General features: G+C 47.8%; 1 protein-coding gene across 6 annotated transcripts; it reads left to right on the top strand.

Annotated features, from left to right (window-relative positions):
* Nucleotides 1–345: 345 nt before the first annotated feature.
* ano5b (anoctamin 5b) lies at nt 346–22,996 on the top strand. 6 transcript variants are annotated; one of them, XM_062470813.1, is made up of 23 exons: nt 3,404–3,793; nt 4,463–4,579; nt 5,328–5,375; nt 7,542–7,609; nt 10,413–10,520; nt 12,259–12,327; nt 13,254–13,352; nt 13,592–13,777; nt 13,922–14,041; nt 14,383–14,498; nt 14,858–14,992; nt 15,193–15,298; nt 15,890–15,950; nt 16,332–16,483; nt 16,788–16,862; nt 16,961–17,189; nt 17,342–17,520; nt 17,803–17,900; nt 18,107–18,237; nt 18,426–18,631; nt 18,856–19,058; nt 19,322–19,427; nt 20,606–22,996. In XM_062470813.1, exons 2-23 carry the CDS (start codon nt 4,573–4,575, stop codon nt 20,828–20,830), a joined length of 2,727 nt encoding a protein of 908 aa, XP_062326797.1. In that variant the 5' UTR covers nt 3,404–3,793; nt 4,463–4,572; the 3' UTR covers nt 20,831–22,996. The 6 variants fall into 6 exon arrangements, with proteins under 6 accessions (XP_062326795.1, XP_062326796.1, XP_062326797.1 ...); XM_062470811.1 differs by lacking the exons at nt 3,404–3,793; nt 4,463–4,579 and adding an exon at nt 346–645; XM_062470816.1 differs by lacking the exon at nt 4,463–4,579 and having other exon boundaries at nt 3,405–3,793.
* Nucleotides 22,997–23,318: the final 322 nt, after the last annotated feature.

The raw sequence follows: 23,318 nt of genomic DNA, 5'->3' as shown, positions 1-23,318 counted from the left end.
TATTATATTCTTAGTTTTTTTTAAATAAATAAGTCTTAATACTGATATTAGATGCAATATAACGTTTTACCACTTGAGGTCCTCGTCTACCTTCATTTAAGTCGAGGCTTCCATCAAGGGGTTGTCGATGGAATGTGGCAAGCGTTCAATTAAATGAATATAACATAGGCCTACGTGTGTTTAAGTGAATTAAGATTGTTTAATTATAGGGAAACGTACACGAAATAAATTAGAGCATTACTGAATGAATCCATCTAAATTCATTGTAGGGGGCAGATCCATCCCATTCCGACTATGGGCTTACGCACATTCTGCCGACATAAATTGAGTCTTGGTTGACCACTCCCCTTTATCAACCTAGGTGACAACATCTTAATAGAACATATTGTGGCTACACATTTACCCGGCATTAATGTCAGAATTGGTACTTTCGGCGAGGATCCTTTACTGCCACGCTATATTAAAGTGGCGTCTTTTCGGCTTGGAAAGATTCGGGGTTCATTAGGGACTTTCCAGTCCACGCACTTTTCCTTTTAAATCCTTGAAAGGGCGACAGCCCGTCGGCCAGGATGAAACGGATAACGGGAATGGCGAGGGATGAAACTTTAATAGAGATGAAGAGCGCGAGGGTGTTCCAAATTGAAGGTAAAGTAGGCGAGGTTCAGAAGAAGGTACTTTGCTTATGTGTTCTCACATTGGAAGCGTGTGGTTGGAACGTGGTTACAATGTGCTCAAAGCGATCTGATCTCAATTCAACCGGGATTCAAACAGACAATCCTCTCGTCTTGTAATCGTATCTATCATGCTATAAACCCAGTAACTTTTGAACATGCAGTTAGTTGATAAAGAGCTGCACTAATAAATCCCACGAGGTGTTACTGAAAGGATACAATTGCTCGCAGCAATGTTAATAAGCGTACTTTTAGGAAATAGTGATGTAACACGTGTGGGATACTTTGTCCATCCCATTATAACCCCATGGAACGATTTGATTAAATACGTATATCATAGTCTAAACCAGGTGACGTCATGAGGACAATATCGGCCCAGTCAAAGCAGTTTTCGGCGAATTAACTGATATTCCCAGAATGTATTCTAGCTCCATCTGCACTGCTTACTGGTACAATGTTGACACACTCACATATTCACCCCCCACCCCACTACAATAGGCCTACTTGTAATAGCCTATATGATTTATATTGCGTGTGTTCACTATTCATGATTAAATGTGTTCCAGGTGTGATTCAAAGTCCTCATGATGGATGGCGCCAGTTGATGTTATTGTTGCTGACACAGGCTAGTCGTCACTTCTCTGCCCACCGTCCATCTATTCACAGAAATTAGGCTATTCCACACGTTAGTCTCTCATCAGTACACAGGAATGCTGCTTGCCAGCACTGGGTCTGCAGCAAGGCCTCCCCTCTAAAGACAGCCCTGATTAGTACAGTGTAGATCACTCTGCTTGTTCTCCCTTGTTACTGCTAGGACTGTCCACTGCACAATAAATAGCATGAGTCTCAGCCTCCATCGACACCCAACACATAAACTCTTTTCAAACTCCTCTCACTTTTCAGAGAGAGGGAAAATGACAATTAAGAAAGGGCCTGTAAGCATAATGGGAGTCATAGAATTGCAATATCTCCAAACCTGATTATCCATGAGTTCCGCAAGGAAAATATTCTTGAGCCATGAACTCATTAAGTTAATTAATGATGGTAGAGTCACCCCGACCTTTACCACAGTAGTTGTAATATAGAGATATGATCCCAGTTTGCAGTGCATGGAGATGAATTGGAGAGCTTCACCATTAGGCCTCTCTCTGACCACACCCTGGTCTCTACAGTAGTCTCATCATGACCCTCGACACACCGTAACCAGCTTTCTACAGCTTCTGTGACGGATGTTTTTCTAACTGGGGTCATTGTTTCAACACCCTTTTAATAAAATCCTTGACCCGTTTTCATAGCGAGATTGCTTGGGGTTAGAATTGAGGATCGATTATTCAAACAATTTCAGCATTATGAAACAAACAATCGTTTCTCACATACCACTAGATATGAGTATGTTGTTGTTGAGTAATTCTCACATGACTACAAATAACAGTTTAACTTGAAACAGAAAGCTTGTCGAGATTACGTGTTTAGCAGGATAGAAGCTACAGTATGTAGAACAGCCTGAGGTAAATAACAGGGTAGCACTCTATCTCTCTGAGGAGAAGACCTGTTTGTTCTTGTCCAGTGATAACGGTGACATTTAGTGAGGAGTAAACCGAGCAGGTTAATTTAATGACAATCTTTCCTTGGTTCCTTTGTGTCCCTTTCTGTTTAAATGTCTCAGTTAGTGCTCGTGTTAATGAGGGTTCCCTTGTTACTAAAGGCTGTCTGTGATGTTTACAGAGTAGCCTCTCCTTCCAGCAGCCTTGTCCAGGCTGTTATCAGCTCTGCCCAAACCGTCAGGCTCATGAAGGGGGTGGGGGAGTGGGGTGGGGGAGTGGGAGGGGGCGTGCCGGGAACCAGTTCCTCACCTCACCTCGTGTGTGTGTTTGTGTGTGTGGATTGCCTGGCTGACAGTTACCTAAGGACTTGGCTCAGCCTGCAGACGGCTCAGTGCAGCCAGGAGAATACGTAAGTGATCTTTAAAGCCACTTAAGGGTTTTTTAATAATGACACATTTATGTCAGAATTTGTTCAATTTCATTGTAGTTATCAACTAATACTACAATCACTTTAACAATCACCTTTGTCTTCAACAGCAAAATGACAAACAAATTAAATACTATGTGGTTAGGATTTCTGTTGGAGCTCAATACAGAGTGCTAAACCACAGAGTAGGCTATGACTTACGATCTACACACTGACTACACTGAATACGCTCTATGTTGGAAGAGCTGTCAAAGTAGTGCTCACTAATGTGATGGTGAGAGGGGTGTAGTCCTCCACCTTCACTCTGTGTCCCCTGGTAACACCAGCTATTCATTACGCCTAAGTGCTATCAGCCTCAAGTTCCCTGGTCGGAGATTTACTGAGCGTGTGCGTGCAGTTCCCATTACCCCATTGGTCAACTTAGACACACAAACCAAGGCTAGCATGTACATCATGTCTTTTCATTTCAGCACTTACTCCACATAAGGCGATTAAATAAGAGTTTGTTCACTGAGGAAGTTTGGACCTCCTTGTTTGGAGCTCTGTCTGGGTTGGGAAGGAGGAGAGGGGGTGGGAGGGAGGGAGGGCGTTCAGCTTTGGCTCACTGTCTAGGGGAGGCCCGGCCGTTGCTATGGAAACTGGCTCTGTAATTGTAAGGTCTCTTTGATAGATGGTCCATGCAGACAGGGAAGGGGAATGGCATCTGAATATAGACTGAGCTCTGCCTGGAACAACCCAGGGACAACCCTGGCGCAACCATGGGACAATGATGGGGAGGCCTCAGTAAGAGAGAGAGAGAGAAGGAGCTAGAGAAAGAAGGATCTAGAAAAAGAAAGTGAGAGAGAGAGGATAGGCAGAAAAAGAAGGAGGATACTTTCTGTGTGTGCATGAGTAGATAAAGTATGAGCTGTCCTATCTAGCCGCTCCATGACCTGCCGAGTCCCGGAGATCTGCTGTAGCATTGCTGCTCAGGCTTCCGGACGTTGTCAAGACCCTGGGCTCCACTGGGACTGTGGTATCCTGGAGATAAGGAGGAGGGCTCCAGTTCCTCAAGAAAGAAATAAGCAGCTATTGTGTATGACGGAGGCGCTTCACACGCGCTGTTTATGAAAGCAAGTGGTTTTGTAGAAGTTTGATTCTCTCTGTGGCAGGTAATATGTCTTTCCACAGTGCTCTGGGGACAGTCAAGATGTCTCCTTTATTATCAATGTCTTTATTCATTATTCATTATGATATGCTTCATTTGTATAGGTTAGGAAGGAGGCTCAGCCTTTCCTCAAGGATTTTTTTTTTGTCCGGCTGGAATGTTATTTTTAGTTTTGACTTCAGCTGTACTGAGAAGATAAAATTTTTAGCAACGAAAGGTCATTTCTACGTCCAAGTATAGTGATACCAGTGTGCTTGTACTGGATGGCTTCCAGTTCCACTTGAACCTTAGAGCAGGACCTTGACCTCTGCTCCTGATCTGTCCCTCTCTGGTCAGGTCTCAGGTCGTAGGGGTCACATAGACCTGCAGAATTGCAATATCTCCAAACCTGATTATCCATGAGTTCCGCAAGGAAAATATTCTTGAGCCATGAACTCATTAAGTTAATTAATGATGGTAGAGTCACCCCGACCTTTACCACAGTAGTTGTAATATAGAGATATGATCCCAGTTTGCAGTGCATGGAGATGAATTGGAGAGCTTCACCATTAGGCCTCTCTCTGACCACACCCTGGTCTCTACAGTAGTCTCATCATGACCCTCGACACACCGTAACCAGCTTTCTACAGCTTCTGTGACGGATGTCCCTCTCTGGTCAGGTCTCAGGTCGTAGGGGTCACATAGACCTGCAGAGCTGGACACAGATTGAGATCAGTCCAAAACAATGTCTTTGACTGTGTCTTTTTAAATGGAGAATGGTTTTGTAGGTCAACGTTCAGGCTAATGCGTGGTCAGTAAAGCGACTCCTAATCTTGTCTGATCGTATTTGTGATTTCCATGAGTGTGCACAATGTCAGCATTTCCTCAACCCAGTGGTGGAGAGGTCTGACTATTCGTAGTTTAACTCATCTGATGTGAGCAGCGTGACTCGGGTCTTGAGTTAAACAATGATGCTATTTATAGTCCCGGCTGCCTTGTGGGTCCTTCATTACAGTTAGCAGAAACGTTTTCTTCTAAAATGTTGAAAGTTACAGTTGTCCTGCCTGACTGCAGCAACTCCACGTCAACAGGACTGAGAACTACGACCACGCGTGGTTCTGTTTGGTACCATTGTTTTCCTGTGCAGGGACATGTGATTGTGGTGTTTGAGGGCAGCAGGGCAGGTGGGGCTCTCTAACAGGATCAGACTTGGTTTCTCTCGAACAGAATGAACAGCTCTGTTTGGGACACGTGGGCTACTGGTCTGCTGTCTTGTCTTGTGCACAGCTGACCGACTCCCCAACTTGCTGTGTTTGCGTGTGTGTCGTCTAAAGATGGAGTGTGCCGTGCTGACTAACTGTTTGTATCTCCCTGACTTTCTGTGTGTGTGTGTGTGTGTATCTCCTCTAAAGAAGGAGTATGCCATGCTGACTAACTCTCCCTAACCTTCCCTAACTCTCTCTGTGTGTGTGGGTGTGTGTCTCCTCTAAAGATGGTGTGGATGTGTTGACTAACTATATCCCTAACTTTCTGTGTGTGTGTGTGTGTCTCCTCTGAAGATGGTGTGGCCGTGCTGACTTCATTCAGGACGACCCCCCTCTCCTCAGGTACGGCCAGGTCTGAGGCTTCATGTGACACCTGTCTGGCCGAACCCTTCCTGTCATCCTCTTCCCCTCCTTCTGTCCTCCCCTCATCCCAAGCTCTCCTACTTTTGATCGACTTTTATTTTCCCTTTTCTCCTCTTTACCTCTCATTTTGTCCTATTCTCTTTCTCTTGTTTGCATCTCTTCTCCTCTGCTGCTGTCATAGTGTGTTACTGCTGATGTCATAGTGTGTTACTGCTGCTGTCATAGTGTGTTACTGCTGGTGTCATAGTGTGTTACTGCTGGTGTCATAGTGTGTTACTGCTGGTGTCATAGTGTGTTACTGCTGGTGTCATAGTGTGTTACTGCTGCTGTCATAGTGTGTTACTGCTGGTGTCATAGTGTGTTACTGCTGCTGTCATAGTGTGTTACTGCTGGTGTCATAGTGTGTTACTGCTGCTGTCATAGTGTGTTACTGCTGCTGTCATAGTGTGTTACTGCTGCTGTCATAGTGTGTTACTGCTGCTGTCATAGTGTGTTACTGCTGCTGTCATAGTGTGTTACTGCTGGTGTCATAGTGTGTTACTGCTGGTGTCATAGTGTGTTACTGCTGCTGTCATAGTGTGTTACTGCTGGTGTCATAGTGTGTTACTGCTGCTGTCATAGTGTGTTACTGCTGCTGTCATAGTGTGTTACTGCTGGTGTCATAGTGTGTTACTGCTGCTGTCATAGTGTGTTACTGCTGGTGTCATAGTGTGTTACTGCTGGTGTCATAGTGTGTCACTGCTGCTGTCATAGTGTGTTACTGCTGGTGTCATAGTGTGTTACTGCTGGTGTCATAGTGTGTCACTGCTGCTGTCATAGTGTGTTACTGCTGGTGTCATAGTGTGTTACTGGCTGCTGCTGTCATAGTGTGTCACTGCTGCTGTCATAGTGTGTACCTGGACTTGCTCAGTCTTGTGTAGAATGCTGGCTGGCTGGGCCTGGCCTGGGCTTGTCTGATCTTGCTGGAGTGTGCTGCTCTGAGCGAGTGCTGTGTGGTTTCTCTACCATCAACTCCTCTATGAAGCAAGACCCTGGCGAGCCTGTGTCCTTCCAGCCCGCTCTCTACCCTCCTCCCACACACCTATCACCCATTACCCCCCCCACCCCCACTCACCTGTACTGCCTACACTTTACCCTGCTGTAGACTCGCTTGCTGTTGAAGAACTGTGCATTGTTAAATGAGCTTATTGTTCTCCATGTGGCACAGTGAAGAACATGATTAGCCTACACGTTCTTGCTGATTCACACTGTCATGTCAAGTACTGAAACTTAAGTGAAGTTGGTGTGTATGTGTGTGTGTGTTTCTAATGTTCAATTGTACACTGGTGAGAGAGAGAGAGAGAGAGAGAGAGAGAGAGAGAGAGAGAGAGAGAGAGAGAGAGAGAGAGAGAGAGAGAGAGAGAGGTCCTTGACGCTGCCTGGCCTGGGTTAACAGCTGGTCTGGTTACCAGGACGTTCATAGTCCTTGGGCCCACTGGCCATGATAGTGTGTTTGCTTTGCAGCAGCAGCATAGTCAACATGACCTCACACAGAGAGGAAACCCCCTCTGCCAGCTCTGCTCTGCTAACGCAGCATTCCAGCAGGCTGAGTCTCTCTGCCTTCCTCCGTACCCTGGAGCTGGCCAGCCGTCCCACACCCTCTGGACTCTCATTGGCTCACGGTGGTGTCCGTCACACCTCTGGATTTTAAACTATGCCCTTCATCCAATCCCAGGAGAGCTGTTGTTTCTTAAGGGTGAAGTGTGTCCAGTCAGGGGAGGCCTGGCTGCAGCCCCTCCCCCCTCTTCTGCGTGATTCCATCCTCTCCCACAGGAAGTGCTGCTTCCCAGAGCTCAGAAGCAGGAGGAGAATTACTCTGAGCAGCCCTCTGACACATTTCCACTGACTGCCAGACTGGGGGAGAGAACTGCAAGAATGCTGTGTGTGTGTGTGTGTGTGGTGTGTCTCACTATGTAAAAGAGTTAGGTATGAATCTGAAATGACTGTGTACTCCAGGTTCAGTAATTCAACTTCAGAGAGATTACAGAATCCGTACTCAGTAGTACCCATCTCTATCTCTCTCTCCCAGCCTTAGTCATTTGGATAACAGTCATCCTCAGTGGGTGTTATTAACCCTGCGGGGGGGCGTGTCTGTTTCCTACCCAGATGAGAAAAGCGGTAACGGGATCAACAACATGGCTGACCGAGGGAACATGCTGCCTGGACACACGGAGGTAAGGAGCCCTTACACGCACTCACACACACACACACACACGCACACACGTTTTTAAAATGTCTGCTTCAGGAATACATGTTACACCTTCATACACACACGAGGCAAGAAACCCCACACCAAAACACACACACATGAACACACACACAGAGCCAGAAGCAAGGACCCCCCCTACACACACACCCAGCAGGCCTGCACCTCCAGTCAGACCCCCTTCCCAGCCCGTTCCACAGCCCCGGACCCTGCCACCTCCGCAGGCCAGACGACCACACAGCATCCCTCATATGACCTGCATGCTTATCAGCAGCACTGATTTCATCATGATGTCATTTCCTCTAGGAGTGTTCATCTGTATTCATGTTTCACGACATAGACTTTGTCTTTGTTGACCCACTAGAGCCTGACTGGCTGGCCCTCAATGACATTTCAACAGCAACTAAAGCACAATGCATGCAGCTTATTTAGACTACGTGATAAGGCCTAGGGTTATCATGGGAGCTATGAATGAACCATTGCCCTCAAGGTTCTGTGTCAGTGTGTGGAGGGAGTGATTGTCTGGCGGAGATTTAACTCTTGCTCCCTTCTCAACTGGGATCAATATGCCCTACTGAGGCTTCTGTCTTGATGAGGAGAGCTGTAGGTGCAGCAGGAGGTTGTTTTGGTCTGTGTGTGTTTGTCTGTGTCGAACATCAGACTCTTGAAACACTGCCCTGCTCAGTCAGAAGATCGATGCGTCTCTTACGGAACTCCTGTCATGGCAACATTTAGCTTTCCCCATGGTTACACCCAGATTGACAGTTACACTGCCTCTCTGTAACCAAATGAATTATTCATTCAACGTATTTACCCTTTCGTATTTAAAGCCTTGATGTATTTCATATATTTATACTTTCTCTCACTTGATCATGTGAGTCATTTAGTGAAGATGGTGTGTGTTTCTAAAAAGCAATTACCAATTGTACACTGGTCTCTTTTTGAACCGATTAAGGATGAGTTTACTGTTCAGGAGAGATATTCACATCTACCTGGTCCAGGAGTGTTAGTACCAGAGGATGGTCTGGGCCAGATGATGTGTTCTTACAGGACAGGTTAACAGTGTCACCTAGAGCAGTATAGAGCTGACTGACTGACTGACTGGAGGTGTGTTTACTGTTGTCTCACTGACACGTGTATCACAAGCACTTCTCCTCCACCCTGTATTTCATGTAAATGTTGAACAACATTTTGTGACTTGTAATCAGCTTCCTACCCACTTCCTTCCTGTCGAGAGGCCTGCTGGGGGAGCGGGTGCAGAGGGTCTCTCATTTACACCCATGGAGGGGTTCTGTAGGCTAGGAGCTGACTGACTGACTCACAGACTGCTGGGTTATAGCTGGGTGGACTTTTTCTTTGTTTGGTGTTACACATCTGGCAACCTTTTAACCTGGCAACCCACTTCCTGTGATATAACCTTAGTTATTTCACAGGATATGACTATAGGCCTTTCCCCCCTCCTGTGCTCCACCGTGTCTTAATAGGCGTTCCTCAACAACTTTTATGTTCTCTTCTCTCCTCTCTTCTTCTCTCCTCTCTTCGTTTGCTCCACTCGACTCCTCAGCCCATCCTCATCCCTTTTGTTTTGTTTCCACCTCTCCTTCTCTCCTCTTTGACCTCTCTTCATTTCTAGACCTCTCTGCTACAACCTCTGCTTTTCTTCTCCTTTTGTTCTCTCCTCTTTCCTTGTTTCTGTCTGAGGCCCCTTCCTCCCCCCTCAGCCCAGCTTCAACCTCAGGGAAGCTGCCAATAAAGAAGTGAACTGGCAGAGTGCGGTGTGTACCTCGCTGTGGGCACACACACAAGAGCACTGTTTTGCGGTGTCTAGGCTGTGTGTGTCGGGTGCCACATCCAGAATGTTATGTGGGCGGAGACAGGAGGGAGAGTGTGGTGGCTTCTGCTAACAATGTGGAAGGGGATGAGGAGGGTGGAAACTAACGAGTCAAAATAGCACAGATGTTGTTAGCTGCTAGCTAGGGGAACTCGAGCACCAGCCTGTTTGTTTCAGTTTCTACCTCATAAAAGCAGAAACCAGATGCCAGGCTGTGGGAGTGTTACAGGAGTGTAGACAGATACTCTGAGACCACGTAGCGACCATGAGAAAGGCAGACTAATGCCTCCCTCTGGCTCCACTGCACTGGGTCCTGGTCTGACACCAAGCCACCACAGGGATGAGACATGTTCCTCAACAGAGGCTAAGGTCACAGCCAGTCCCTAGTGGCTCGGTCAGTTGGGCAATAAGAGTTATGCTGGTCTTGCAAAATCTAAATCAAAACTTTGAATTCTTTCTGGTTTGTAATGTTCCTTTTTGTACGATAGCTCTGTAATCATGGTATTGCATGGCTCTTTGAATTAAAGAGCTCGCTATGGTAGGAGTTCATATTTAGATGGTGAACAGTAAGGCCAAAACAACATCATTTCAGACTCTGGTTCTGTACTGAAAGTCCACTTGTGCACCCTAGTCTTGGCTAAGTTTAGTATAATAACAGGCCTGGCCTTTACCAGTCACTGGAGTGAGTCCAAAAGTCACTGCCCCGTGTTTGCTGGGGTTGCTTCAAAATAACTATGATCTCGCCTCCGCTCGCTTTATAAACACACAGAACTTTCAGACCAAATCAAACATTCATGTAACTTGAATTTGTGATTGTGTGTTAGTGTTCCAGTGGTGTGTGTTTGCTTTCCAGCATGTATTTGTTTACGTGTGCTAGGGTTAGTGTGTGTGTATGTGCTAGTTGTGTTAGTAACATGTGATAACTGTGCCTCCCCTGCAGACAGACAATCTGAATCAGAACAAGGACACAGTGTTCTTCAGGGACGGAGTTCGCAGGATCGACTTTGTCCTGTCCTACGTCGACGACAAGGACGGAGAGAAGAAGCAGGTGAATACATGGAATCCACCGTCACACTAGTGTCACAACTGATGGTGACCCACCACCCCGGCACTCATCCCCCTCTGACACTTCAAACACTGCATCACCCTGCTGGGCCTCTAACTGAGTTGTTCCTACACACGAGGGGGACATCGGATACTTTATCGGGACATGAGATACTGCTCATGGTTAATACATGTGCTGTTGTGTACATGCTTGTTTACGTCTGCCCGTTCCAAGAACCAGCGACTAAATAGTTAACCCCCCGGAGGTCTAATTTAGCTAATACACCAACACACAAAGAGACAGACAGCCCTGTGTGTACACAGAGACCCACGGCACACAGACTAGAGTGGAAATAAAATCACCCTCTTGACTCTGACAGAGTTCATATAAACATATATAACCCAGGGACAGGCCTCAGCCAGGGCAGCTGCTGGTGCATAGAACAGTCTGCTGACCTGAAAGAGATATAAATCGGGCCGGGGATAAACTGTAGTCTCTGTAGAAATAGAGTGGCTATCCAGGAAAAGTACACAATATAGTAATTTCCCAATTAAGGAATGACTGCAACTGGGAACACCCCACCCACCCCACCACCCATCCATAGAGCAGGCCCAACAGGCTACCTTCCTTCCTCTCTTTCTTTCCGAAACCTCTTGAAAGGAAACTACAGAACTTTCTGTGTGGATTGCAGTTGTGTGATTAGATCTGAGATTCAAAGCTCAAGCACAGCAAGAAGACTCAGCTCTGTGTCATGTGATGCCAAGTGACTCACGTTCAGGGCGGTGTGAGGGCAACAAGGAGGAAGTGGTTGACAGGAAGTTGTACTGAAACGCGCTATTGCATTAGTTTGACTGGTTCAGCTGATGTTGGCTTGATCACATGACCAGGCTTTTCCACAGTTAACCTGGTTCCTGGGAACCATTGCAAAACCCACCTCAAAGGCCAGGTGACTGAACTGCAAGAACAACCAGCAGTCTCAAAGTATTGAAAGAGCAATTCATGAAACGACTCAAGGAACTCACAAAGATACAATCATGTGGGTCAGTGGGGGGTACGAGAGTAGCTAGCTAAAGATGTAAGGTGTTTGAAGGGATAGAAAACAAAAGGCCAGCGCTGCCACACTATCAAAGGGTGTTGAGTGGAGCGAGCTCTTCCTGAGGTAGGGGAAGCCAGGGAGCGTGACCTGTCCCCGGTTCTACCCAGCAGCACTGGCGACCTCCTCACCTCCCCTCACCTCCCCTCACCACCCTGCCAGAGGAGGACAGACCATGCAGCACGGCACACAGGGAGGCGGTGTGACTGGCTGGAGACAGTTAACTGTAGCAGGAGAAGGAATGAAGATATAATGGAAGAAGAGAGAGAGATACAGTGACAGATTGCCTGGACCCAGAGGGCAATGCATGTGTTTGCCTTGGCACTTAATTTACATGTAGTCATTTAGCAGACGCTTTTATCCAAAGCGACTTACAAGAAAGAGCAAAAGGTGCATAGGTCAATGATCATAAACAACGAGATGAAAACAATGTGGGTAGCCAAAACATGAAGCATACATTGTGAAAATCAAATATTAACCAATGGGTAGAACCAGAAGAGCATGTAGTTAAACAAGTTACAATTAAACTACATGATCTTCGAAAGTGCTAGTGTACCTGGAGGAAAGCAAGCAACAATAATATAATTCACAGCAAGTACAAGTTATAAGTGTGTGTGTGTGTCTTTGTGTGTGTGTGTGTGTGCGTAGGAGAGAAGGAAGGAGTTTGAGGCCAACCTCCTCAAGGCAGGGCTGGAGCTGGAGACTGAGGATAAATCGGTAAGCAACTCAACTGTATTGTTCTGGCGCCCCCGAGTGGGGACAGTGTGCAGGTACAGCCCTTTCCCCTAAAACACCTTTAAAGGGGAGGGCCACTCATAAACTCTTCATCTCTGCAGTTACTAATCTAATCTGATTTAATTTGTATAGCCCTTGCTTCGCTTATGCTCAAAGACACCACCAAATGTGTGTCATCATAATCCTACTGAAGCTTGTGTTGGTTGGAACTTAAGAGATCCCCTCTCTTACTCCCTCTCCCTCCCCCCGTCTTTTCCTCTCTCCCTGTCTCGCTCCCTCCCTGTTCCCTCTCTCCCTCCCCCCGTCTTTTCCTCTCTCCCTGTCTCGCTCCCTCCCTGTTCCCTCTCTCCCTCCCCCCGTCTTTTCCTCTCTCCCTGTCTCGCTCCCTCCCTGTTCCCTCTCTCCCTCCCCCCGTCTTTTCCTCTCTCCCTGTCTCGCTCCCTCCCTGTTCCCTCTCTCCCTCCCCCCGTCTTTTCCTCTCTCCCTGTCTCGCTCCCTCCCTGTTCCCTCTCTCCCTCCCCCCGTCTTTTCCTCTCTCCCTGTCTCGCTCCCTCCCTGTTCCCTCTCTCCCTCCCCCCGTCTTTTCCTCTCTCCCTGTCTCGCTCCCTCCCTGTTCCCTCTCTCCCTCCCCCCGTCTTTTCCTCTCTCCCTGTCTCGCTCCCTCCCTGTTCCCTCTCTCCCTCCCCCCGTCTTTTCCTCTCTCCCTGTCTCGCTCCCTCCCTGTTCCCTCTCTCCCTCCCCCCGTCTTTTCCTCTCTCCCTGTCTCGCTCCCTCCCTGTTCCCTCTCTCCCTCCCCCCGTCTTTTCCTCTCTCCCTGTCTCGCTCCCTCCCTGTTCCCTCTCTCCCTCCCCCCGTCTTTTCCTCTCTCCCTGTCTCGCTCCCTCCCTGTTCCCTCTCTCCCTCCCCAGGACTCTGATGATGGTAAGACGTACTTCCTGAAGGTCCACGCTCCGTGGGAGGTCCTGGCCACGTACGCAGACGTGCTGAAGATCAAGGTCCCCTTCAAGGTAGCCCTGTTCACGTCCACACCAGGGCTCTCCTCCATGGTGTACAGCCAGCATTCATGTTCACGCCACAGAAGGTCACCATTTCATTGAAGGATTTCATTCATTTCATTTCGCCCATTTCATTTAGGAAATCAAATGCCACAGTGGTCATCAACGCAATGTGCATTTGACCATCCATGTTTAGATGTTTATTTCAGATGAATGTTGAACTTGTGACCCCCCCCCCCCCCCCCCCCCAGGCCAGCGACATCCTCCACACCCAGGAAGTTCCCCTGGAGTGGCTGTCCCGCCCCTTCCGCCTGCCGGAGAAGGTGATGCGCCCCGAGCCGGACTACTTCACCTCGAACTTCGACAAGGGCAAGATCGACTTCTTCCTCATCAACGACAAGCACACCTTCTTCCCTCCTTCCACGAGGAACAGAATAGTGAGTACTGCGACGGCGTCCACGTGGAAGGTCAGAGGTCGGGGGTTTTCCACAAACACTATCTGCCCCTCCTCCACTTCCCTCTCTCTCTCTCTCTGTCCAATTGCTTTGTTTTGTCAACCAGTGATGTCACTTCCTGTCCAGGTGTACTACATCCTGGCCCGCTGTCCGTACTACAAGGAGGACCGCAAGGAGAAAGACAAGAAGGGGATCAAGCGGTTACTTAGCAACGGGACTTACACTTCCGCCTTCCCGCTTCATGATGTAATAAACTTTTCTGACATGAACTTCTTTCTATTTCTACTTTTCTTCTATGTTGACTTTTCAGCCCTTTTTTTAGCAGACACTTATGTAAACCACTTCACAATTTGTAAGTTACAGTTTGTCATGAGTAAGTGAACTAACTATTCCAGTCATCATCTGTAAAGTCTTCTGAATAAGAACAAGTGGCATAATTAGTCCCCTTCCTCCCATGCACTCAAACATATTCTTATCAGGAAGGAAATGTGACCAAGACATTGCAAACTGTGTTAGGGGTCTTTTGGAATACAAAACTTCACAAAGCTACGTTTATGAACGGCTACCTTCCTTTCCTGTGTTCCCAGTGTCGATACTGGAAGAGGGCGAGGAACCCGGAGTGTGAGAGTGAGAGATACAACCTGTACAGACACTGGGCCGGGTTCCTCAGCTTCTACAAAGAGCAGCCTCTCAACCTCATCAGGTGACACAGCATCACAGGGGTCACCGGAGGGCTGGATCTGACCTGAGGTCAGATTGACAGAAGAAGTACTACCATGGGTTTGTTTAGCCATGCACTGAGTCAGTGTATGGCACCCATCTCCTCAGAGAACTGTGCTAATCTGCAGATCTATAGCAGGTGATTCAACTCAGGTGGCTCAGTGCCTGGGTGGAACCAAAATCATGGTAGAACTTCTACTTTCTGAACCTGGACGCTTCCAGCTCTCCATCTAACCTCCATCGTGACTTAGTTACTCATCCAGTTTAAAAGAATGGACCATGTGTCAAGAGAAAGCTCCCCTCTGAACCCACACTGCTGTCATCCGTCTGTGCTGCCCACAGGAAGTACTATGGGGAGAAGATTGGTATCTACTTTGCGTGGCTGGGTTTCTACACGGAGATGCTGTTCTTCGCTGCGGTGATGGGCGTCATCTGCTTCACCTACGGAGTCCTGAGCTACGACGACAACATGTCCAGGTTAGAACCACCAGGGGGCAGAGTTGAGCAGCTTTTCAACTGCAAGGGATCATTTCCCACAACAGACTGGCTTTCTCATTGTCTCTCTTTCTCAAACACACACACATACAGCATAAAGAGACTATATATATACACACAATCCAGTGATACTGGAGGTCTGTAAAAGTGTTTTTTTACTAGTGCTGTTCCTGTCGCCCCAGTAAAGAGATCTGTGATGCAGACATTGGAGGCAGTATAGTGATGTGTCCTCTCTGTGATAAGAAGTGCAGCTACTGGAAACTCAACTCTACCTGCCTGTCTTCCTGGGTAAGACCACATGCCCCACTTACCTCACAGGCCCTCACCCCCTTTCCTCACCACCCTCATCCTTTTCTCTCACCCCTCCCTGTGGAAGCAGCACATCTCACCCTTGTAACTTCCCCCCTCCCCCATCACACTTTACTCTCACCCTCCTCCCCTCTCCTATATTCCTCACCTCTTTCAAACTCCCTAGATGCGATCAAACTGTCAAATCAATTAGCAGGTTGATTGGATGTTTTATTGAACAGTGTGTGTGTGTGTGTGTGGGGGGGATCAATATGAATGATTCCCAGTCCTGATATTATATTAATACAATTTCGGCATCAATAATCATACAATATTCAGCTTATAATTCAATTTGTTTGTGCTCTAAATGAATAGCCCATGTATTTGCCTTCTACATTTTATCCATATTGCTCAGGACAACTCTGATAGAAGTCATTGTTGGAACCGGACCTGTCAATCAAACAAAGCCCATAGAGACAGTGCATGCTGAGCCTGCAGTATGTCTCGCTCCCTGTTGCCAAGCCACAGCGTGTCACTTCCTCCGGGTTGCTAAGAAACTCACCCTGCTGTCCTCCTTGTTCTCTCTTCCAGCAATCCCATCTGTTTGACAACGAGGGAACGGTGTTCTTTGCCATCTTTATGGGGATCTGGGGTGAGTGTGTGTGTGTGTGTGTGTGTCTGCTTCCCTGTCTGGGAAAGAGTTGAACCTGTTTAAGAGAGAGGAGGCAGCCTGCTCTGGGAGGCAGGCAGATGGCTGCTGGGAAGACTGCTGCACAGCACAGACTGGAGACTCCTCCTGGTCCCTAGTGAAGCGCTGAAGCCTTCCCAGAGCAGCCCCACAGAGTATACTCTTTAATCAGGACGCAGGCTGAGTCTCCTCCAGGCTGTTAAATGAGTGTAACTGGCCTGTTCTGATGCCCCCCTCCCCCTCATCATAGAGAGTGTGAGCCCAGCTCTGCAGGGAGGGTACTAACCTGTGTACTGTATCGTACGTGTGTGTGTGTGTGGGTGTGTGTGTGGGTGTGTGGGTTAGTGACCCTGTTCCTGGAGTTCTGGAAGCGGCGACAGGCCCGGCTGGAGTATGAGTGGGACCTGGTGGATTTTGAGGAGGAGCAGCAACAGCTGATGATCCGGCCCGAGTTTGAGATCAAGTGCACCGGCCGCAGGCTCAACCGGATCACCCAGGTACCAGCAGTCCTCCTAACCAGGCCACGGCCTATCGCTCACACAGGGATCTAGTCTGCATGTGCTGTATGCCCACAAGGACCACCCATATGCCCACTATCAAATGATGGCTTGGTACATAGTCAGTAAGCCCACTACTAAACAGTCCTAGACTACAGAAATGCTCTTACACTGAATAGACTTTATTGAATAAACTGTTTATGTTCAACTGCTTTAATGTGATTGCATGTGAGGATATTTGGATGCTACATTTCTGCAACAGTGGGTTTGGACTGCGTTTTAACTGAACTTCTTGTTTGGACAGGAAATGGAACCATATCTCCCTGCCACCAGCAAGTGTGCACGCTTCTGTCTGTCTGGAGCTACTGTCCTCTTCTGGGTAAACTAGTACAATACATGGGACATGGTGTGTGTGTGTGTTAGATATACCAGCAGTCCTCAGTGAGGTTCCCAGTACATTGTGTGTGTCCTCTCCAGATGTCTCTGATCGTGGCCTGCATCATCGGCGTGATCGCCTATCGTCTGGCGGTGTTTGCGGCCTTCGCCAGCATCATGAAGGACAGCCCCACCAGGAAGATCCAGCTGGTGGGCTCGCTCATCACGCCGCAGCTCGCCACCTCGGTCACCGCCTCCTGCATCAACTTCGTCATCATCATGATCCTCAACTTCTTCTACGAGAGGGTGGCCATCTGGATCACTGACCTCGGTGAGGCCATGTTCCTGGTGTTGTCGCTTCCATTAGATGGGTTTATACAGGGCTTGTCCTTCTACTTGTGGTTCCACTGAATCTAATGTCTTTGATCAACGTAGAATTTTTTTGTGATTGATCTTCTCTCTCTCTCTCTCCGTACATCTCAGAGATTCCCAAGACCCACCTGGAGTACGAGAACAAGCTGACCATGAAGATGTTCTTCTTCCAGTTCGTCAACTACTACTCTTCCTGCTTCTACGTGGCCTTCTTCAAGGGCAAGTTTGTGGGTCACCCTGGCAACTACACCTACATGTTTGGGAAGTGGAGCAGACTGAGGAACGAGGAGGTGAGATCTGAACCCAGCTCCACCGTCTGTCATGTTCAGCCCACACCTACGTTAGAGGTCAAAATTCCAAGTGGAGAAAATGTTCAATTTCATCATGGATACCCATCAATCAAATGGCTTGGCTGTTGGCTCTGGAAGTCTTCCTAATGTCAATCTTCATTTGTTCGTGACCCCCTTTCTGATTTCATGATAGTGAAATAAGTCTTGAAAGTTTGTCTCATACCTGTGCTGCTGAGAGTAGAGTGCAGGAGGGAGTCGAGGTGACCTGTCTGTGTTCCCCAGTGTGACCCGGGAGGCTGTCTGATCGAGCTGACCACCCAGCTGGTCATCGTCATGGCAGGGAAGCAGCTGTGGGGGAACATCCAGGAAGCCCTGCTGCCGTGAGTGACCCCTGACCCCCTTCCTGCTCACCCCCTCTGTCTACTATGAAGTAGAGACACGTTAAGCTTGGGCATTAACACTGGAGATCACAAGATCATAGATAGGCACGCAAAATATCTTTCTTTTAAATGGGCTACTTTCTCTAACCCCTCCCTTCCTTTTCCTACCCCTTTCCCTCCTCCTCCCCTCCTCCCTCCTCCTCCAGTCTGATGCGTAACTGGTGGGGCAGCAGGAAGGCCCGTAACCACCCTGAGCAGCAGTACAGCCGCTGGGAGCAGGACCATGACCTGCTGAACTTCACCCAGCTGGGCCTCTTCTACGAGTACCTGGAGATGGGTGAGGATGGCGCTCCCCCAAGCAGCAGAGGAGTCATGCTCTCACACACTTCCTTCCTTCACTCCCTCCCTCCCTCTCTCCTTAACTCTTTACTTCCCTCGCTTCTCCCTCTCTCCCTCTGCCTCTCCCTACTTTCCTCCCTCCCTGCCTTCCTTCCTTTCTCTCCCTCGTCCCCTCCCAACCTCTAGTCATCCAGTTTGGCTTCATCACCCTGTTCGTGGCCTCCTTCCCCCTGGCTCCTCTCCTGGCTCTGTGCAACAACATCCTGGAGGTGCGCGTGGACGCCTGGAAGTTCACCACCCAGTTCAGACGGCCTGTGGCGGCCAAGGCACGCAACATCGGAGCCTGGCAGGAGATCCTCAACGTGGTGGCCATCTTGTCTGTAGTCACTAACGTAAGTCGATGGCCGGTCATCTTGTCTGTTGTCACTCATTTGAGTGGGGGGTGGCCATCTTGTCTGTAGTCACTAACCTATTTGGGAGGGAGGACAGGACTGGATAATGATGTCCCTCGTGCATCACAGTCTATGACCTCAGTGTTATAATCTCATGGAAACCTGTGCATATTGTAATTTCTCTCTTCTGTCTAATTCTTTTGTCTCCACCCCCCCCCCCCCAGGCCTTCATCATGGCCTTCACCTCAGACATGATTCCCCGGCTGGTCTACCTGTACGCCTACCATGAGGGTCACGAGGCATCTATGAGTGGCTACGTCAACAACAGTCTTTCAGTGTACAACATCTCGCAGATCCCCCTGTACAGCCAGCCAGAGGAGGGGGAGAGTCCGGCCTGGTACAACAACCAGACCATAACCACCTGCAGGTACACACACACATATACATTCACGTACACAGACCCAGTGCTGAGTGAAGCCTCGTATCAACACTTTCAGGAACCCACAGAGAGCGCAAGGTCTCACAAGGAACCACAAGGTCCCCTTATTGTTGAGTTAATCAGGGTTTCGATCACCAGCTGCGTTTGGGTACCTGCGTTCATTGGAAAAAGAAAATGAAGGGTGTTGACACAGTGGTTTGGTGAGAACATTTGTGTTTGTTGACTTTGAGTTCTTGTGTGTGTTTGTTCAGGTATAGAGACTATCGCTACCCTCCCGGACACCCCAAGCAGTACACACACACCATGCAGTTCTGGCACATTCTGGCCGCCAAGCTAGCCTTTATCATCATAATGGAGGTAAGACACAACAAGGTAAAGCCTAACATAATGTGCTGTGGGAGATTGTTTGGTATAGTGTGTGTGGTGACAAAGTGTCCTTAGTCGGTCAATCAATAAGCAATTATGCAGGTAGGTTAGTAAATAAGTCTTGACCAGTCCTGTTATACCTCCATACACCCCTTCTGTAACTCCTCCTTTTTAACTCCTTTTTTTTTCCTCCCCCGCTCCTGCCCTCCTCTCCTCTCACTCCTTTACCTCTCCTCCCTCCTCTCCTCTCCTCTCACTCCTCCTCTCACTCCTTCCTCTCCTCTCGCTCCTGCTCTCCTCTCACTCCTCCCCCGCTCCTGCCCTCCTCTCACTCCTTCACCTCTCCTCTCTCCTCTCACTCCTCCCCTGCTCCTGCCCTCCTCTCCTCTCACTCCTCCCCCTCTCCTCCCTCCTCTCCTCTCACTCCTTTACCTCTCCTCCCTCCTCTCCTCTCCTCTCCTCTCACTCCTCCTCTCACTCCTGTGGGAGATTGTTTGGTATAGTGTGTGTGGTGACAAAGTGTCCTTAGTCGGTCAATCAATAAGCAATTATGCAGGTAGGTTAGTAAATAAGTCTTGACCAGTCCTGTTATACCTCCATACACCCCTTCTGTAACTCCTCCTTTTTAACTCCTTTTTTTTTCCTCCCCCGCTCCTGCCCTCCTCTCCTCTCACTCCTTTACCTCTCCTCCCTCCTCTCCTCTCCTCTCACTCCTCCTCTCACTCCTTCCTCTCCTCTCGCTCCTGCTCTCCTCTCACTCCTCCCCCGCTCCTGCCCTCCTCTCACTCCTTCACCTCTCCTCTCTCCTCTCACTCCTCCCCTGCTCCTGCCCTCCTCTCCTCTCACTCCTCCCCCTCTCCTCCCTCCTCTCCTCTCACTCCTTTACCTCTCCTCCCTCCTCTCCTCTCCTCTCCTCTCACTCCTCCTCTCGCTCCTGCTCTCCTCTCACTCCTCACTCCTCCCCCGCTCCTGCCCTCCTCTCACTCCTCCCCCGCTCCTGCCCTCCTCTCACTCCTTCACCTCTCCTCTCTCCTCTAACTCCTCCCCTGCTCCTGCCCTCCTCTCCTCTCACTCCTCCCCCTCTCCTCCCTCCTCTCCTCTCACTCCTCCCCCTCTCCTCCCTCCTCTCCTCTCACTCCTCCCCCTCTCCTCCCTCCTCTTCACCCCAGCACGTGGTGTTTGTGGTCAAGTTCTTCGTGGCGTGGATGATCCCTGACGTGCCGTCGGAGGTGAAGGCCCGGATCAAGCGGGAGCGCTACCTGATCCAGGAGTACCTGCACAACTACGAGGTGGAGAAGCTGAAGATCCAGCTGAGCCAGAGCTTCATCATCGACCCCCCGTCCCATCCCAGCTCCACCACAGACAAGTGTGAAGTGCTGTCCGAGTGCCTGTAGCCCCCCCCCTCGCTAATTACTCCTTGCCCTTTGACCCACCCCCCACCCCACCCTTTGGAACCTTTTTGCGTCTCCCTGAATTCACCTTTGCTGACAATGTGTGATCACATGTAAAGGACTTCCCTAATAAGGTTAACGGTATATTAACGGTATATATTCTATTCACTTTTTCTTATTTCGTTTTCATTTTTTTACATTTTGTTTCTTCTGTAAAACGATTGTGAAGTAGCTGCCAAACTTGAATCCTATATTAGGACCTGCTTTGAGGCAGCATACTCACTTCAGTTTCGATTCATTTGAGAATGATTCCTGGGGCTTTTTAAATGAGTGCAATCACGCGGAGCATTTGCTGATTGTGGCCGGCAGTAAGCCTGGTGAAGTACAGTATGTGCCAATTAGATAAGTCTGCCTGTCTGAAATAATTAGATGATGATGATTCAGTGGTTTGATAAAAAAGATTTAGTGTTCTCCATATCATAACTGCATCATAAATGATGTAATCATTTAACGTATGATTTTAAATATAAATTAAGTTCAGCAGAGACTGCCTTTGAAGAGCAAAATGCTTTGGCTTTCTTAGCATCTGCCGTGCACTTTGACCTAAAACTAATTAGAATGTAATATCTTAAATATGAAATCCCTTTATTGGCCTCCAAATGGTAGCTACAGCATGCAATGGGTTTGAATTGAGCTATAGGTGGGCGACAGTAATGCAATGCGTGCAATGTTTAGAAAAAAGTGGCTTTCAAAACTGTAAGTAAAGAAGCAGTGACTTCAGCCTGGGGAAAGAGACAACAATGTTGGAAGGATGTGCTGCTGTATGGACTTCTAGAGCCAAAGGGATGGGGTATTGTCAGTGGATCTCAAACCGGGGGGTGGTGGGGTGGTTGCAGGTGTTTATCAGTTTTGAAAAGGGATCCTGACTGAAATTATTTGAGAACCACGGAGTACCGTTTTCTCCCTCTGGGTTCTGCCATAGTGAATGTATGCTACTTCAAAAGTGTTGATGTGTAGACCCACTCACTGCCATAATGGATAGGATGTTTGCTGGCTGGTTTACACTCCAAGCCTTGAGGGTTGTTTATCTTAATGGGACCAAAATATACTTTTGACATTGTCATGACTTCAACATTGACATGTTGAAGGTAGGCATATACACTCATACATATCTGTCCTGTCTTAATTAGTCAGACCACTCATCCTAAACAAGCAACAGTCAATGTGTCTACTGCTAGTCTTTGAAGTTCACCATCCTTACCAGGTGTATCTGTCAGTGGACTGTTCAGTCCAGACTTGAAAATAGGAGGGCAATATGATACTGTTTGCTTTTCAACACAGAAACCTTATTGAATATGTTTCTAATTGCAGTTAAGACATGATTAGATTGCTGAAAAATTATAATAAATGTGTTCAAGATTGTTGCATTTCTGGTCGGCAGACAGGAAGTGAACTGTTCATGTGAGTGTGCTCCAGCATATCAAGGAATCTCCAGATTAAAGGCAGACTTGACAGTGGGAGTTGTGGTTTGTAAGTTAGCTTGTTGTACATATTGTTTTTGTAAAGTACACTATATGAAGTTAATGCAACTATATAACATGAATACAATTCACCTTATAATTTATTGCTCAGAAACACAATCAGCTTATCCATATGCTTAAGTCCACCATTTACATATGTCAAATAAATGAATAAGCTTAGCAGCTCCGGTGTTTTAGCTAAAACACGGCTGGAATACGGCTTGTGACACTGCTACATGTCTTCTATCTCAGGTTAACCATTCTTCCAGTGTCTGACACACACACCTCTCAGCCATATGCAGACAGACATGCTTGGGAGGGGAGAGGTTGTATCTCTGAGGAGGCAAATACAGGACCAACTGACCAATGCCTTAAACATCTGTTTTTTCAGCAGCTTCTCATATATACTGCAATGTCACTTTCTTGTAATGTTTTTAAAAGCATGTTCGTCATATCGTTTCATGATCACTAACACTTTCTCTCTACTTTGCATTGTATGTATGTGATGTGTATTGTCTTGCTTAAAGGTGCATGCATTGCTAGATTGTGCTCGTTTGTCTAGTCCCATTGAAGACAAATATTATTAACGTCAGCACTCAGATGGACAGAGAATGTTGTTTGAATATTACCAATAAATAAGGAAACATAACCGTTTTTTGTTCTCTTATGTATGAACACAGTACATTTGAAGGCTGCGTCAATACTGATGGCCACCAGATGGTGGTCTAACCCTTCATATGAATTTCCATGTTTATCAGAGGAGCCTTTGGTATTGAGTCTGTTCTGTTTTATTATTTTGATGAGATGAGAGTTTAGATTAATTTAATAGCCTTTTTTTTCGTTGTATGGTCTGTCCAGATATTGTTTTGGACAAAATCATGCTAGCCTGGTTCATTTTAATTACATGTAACATTTTACATGGAAATGACTTGCCGTGTAGGCCTTCAGTATGGATTAATATAAGGTGTATG

The sequence above is a fragment of the Osmerus eperlanus genome, chromosome 10 (genome assembly GCF_963692335.1).
Source record: "Osmerus eperlanus chromosome 10, fOsmEpe2.1, whole genome shotgun sequence".
Taxonomy (NCBI): domain Eukaryota; kingdom Metazoa; phylum Chordata; class Actinopteri; order Osmeriformes; family Osmeridae; genus Osmerus; species Osmerus eperlanus.
Note: the sequence above shows the minus strand (reverse complement) of the source record. Positions and strands in the feature narration are given on the sequence as shown.

Excerpts from the sequence above, each read along its gene's own strand:
- ano5b (XM_062470811.1), top strand. The coding sequence starts at position 570 with ATGAAACGGATAACGGGAATGGCGAGGGATGAAACTTTAATAGAGATG. Across the intron at positions 14,993-15,192 it reads TACGACGACAACATGTCCAG|TAAAGAGATCTGTGATGCAG; the intron begins GTTAGAACCACC and ends CTGTCGCCCCAG. Across the intron at positions 17,901-18,106 it reads ATCCAGGAAGCCCTGCTGCC|TCTGATGCGTAACTGGTGGG; the intron begins GTGAGTGACCCC and ends CTCCTCCTCCAG.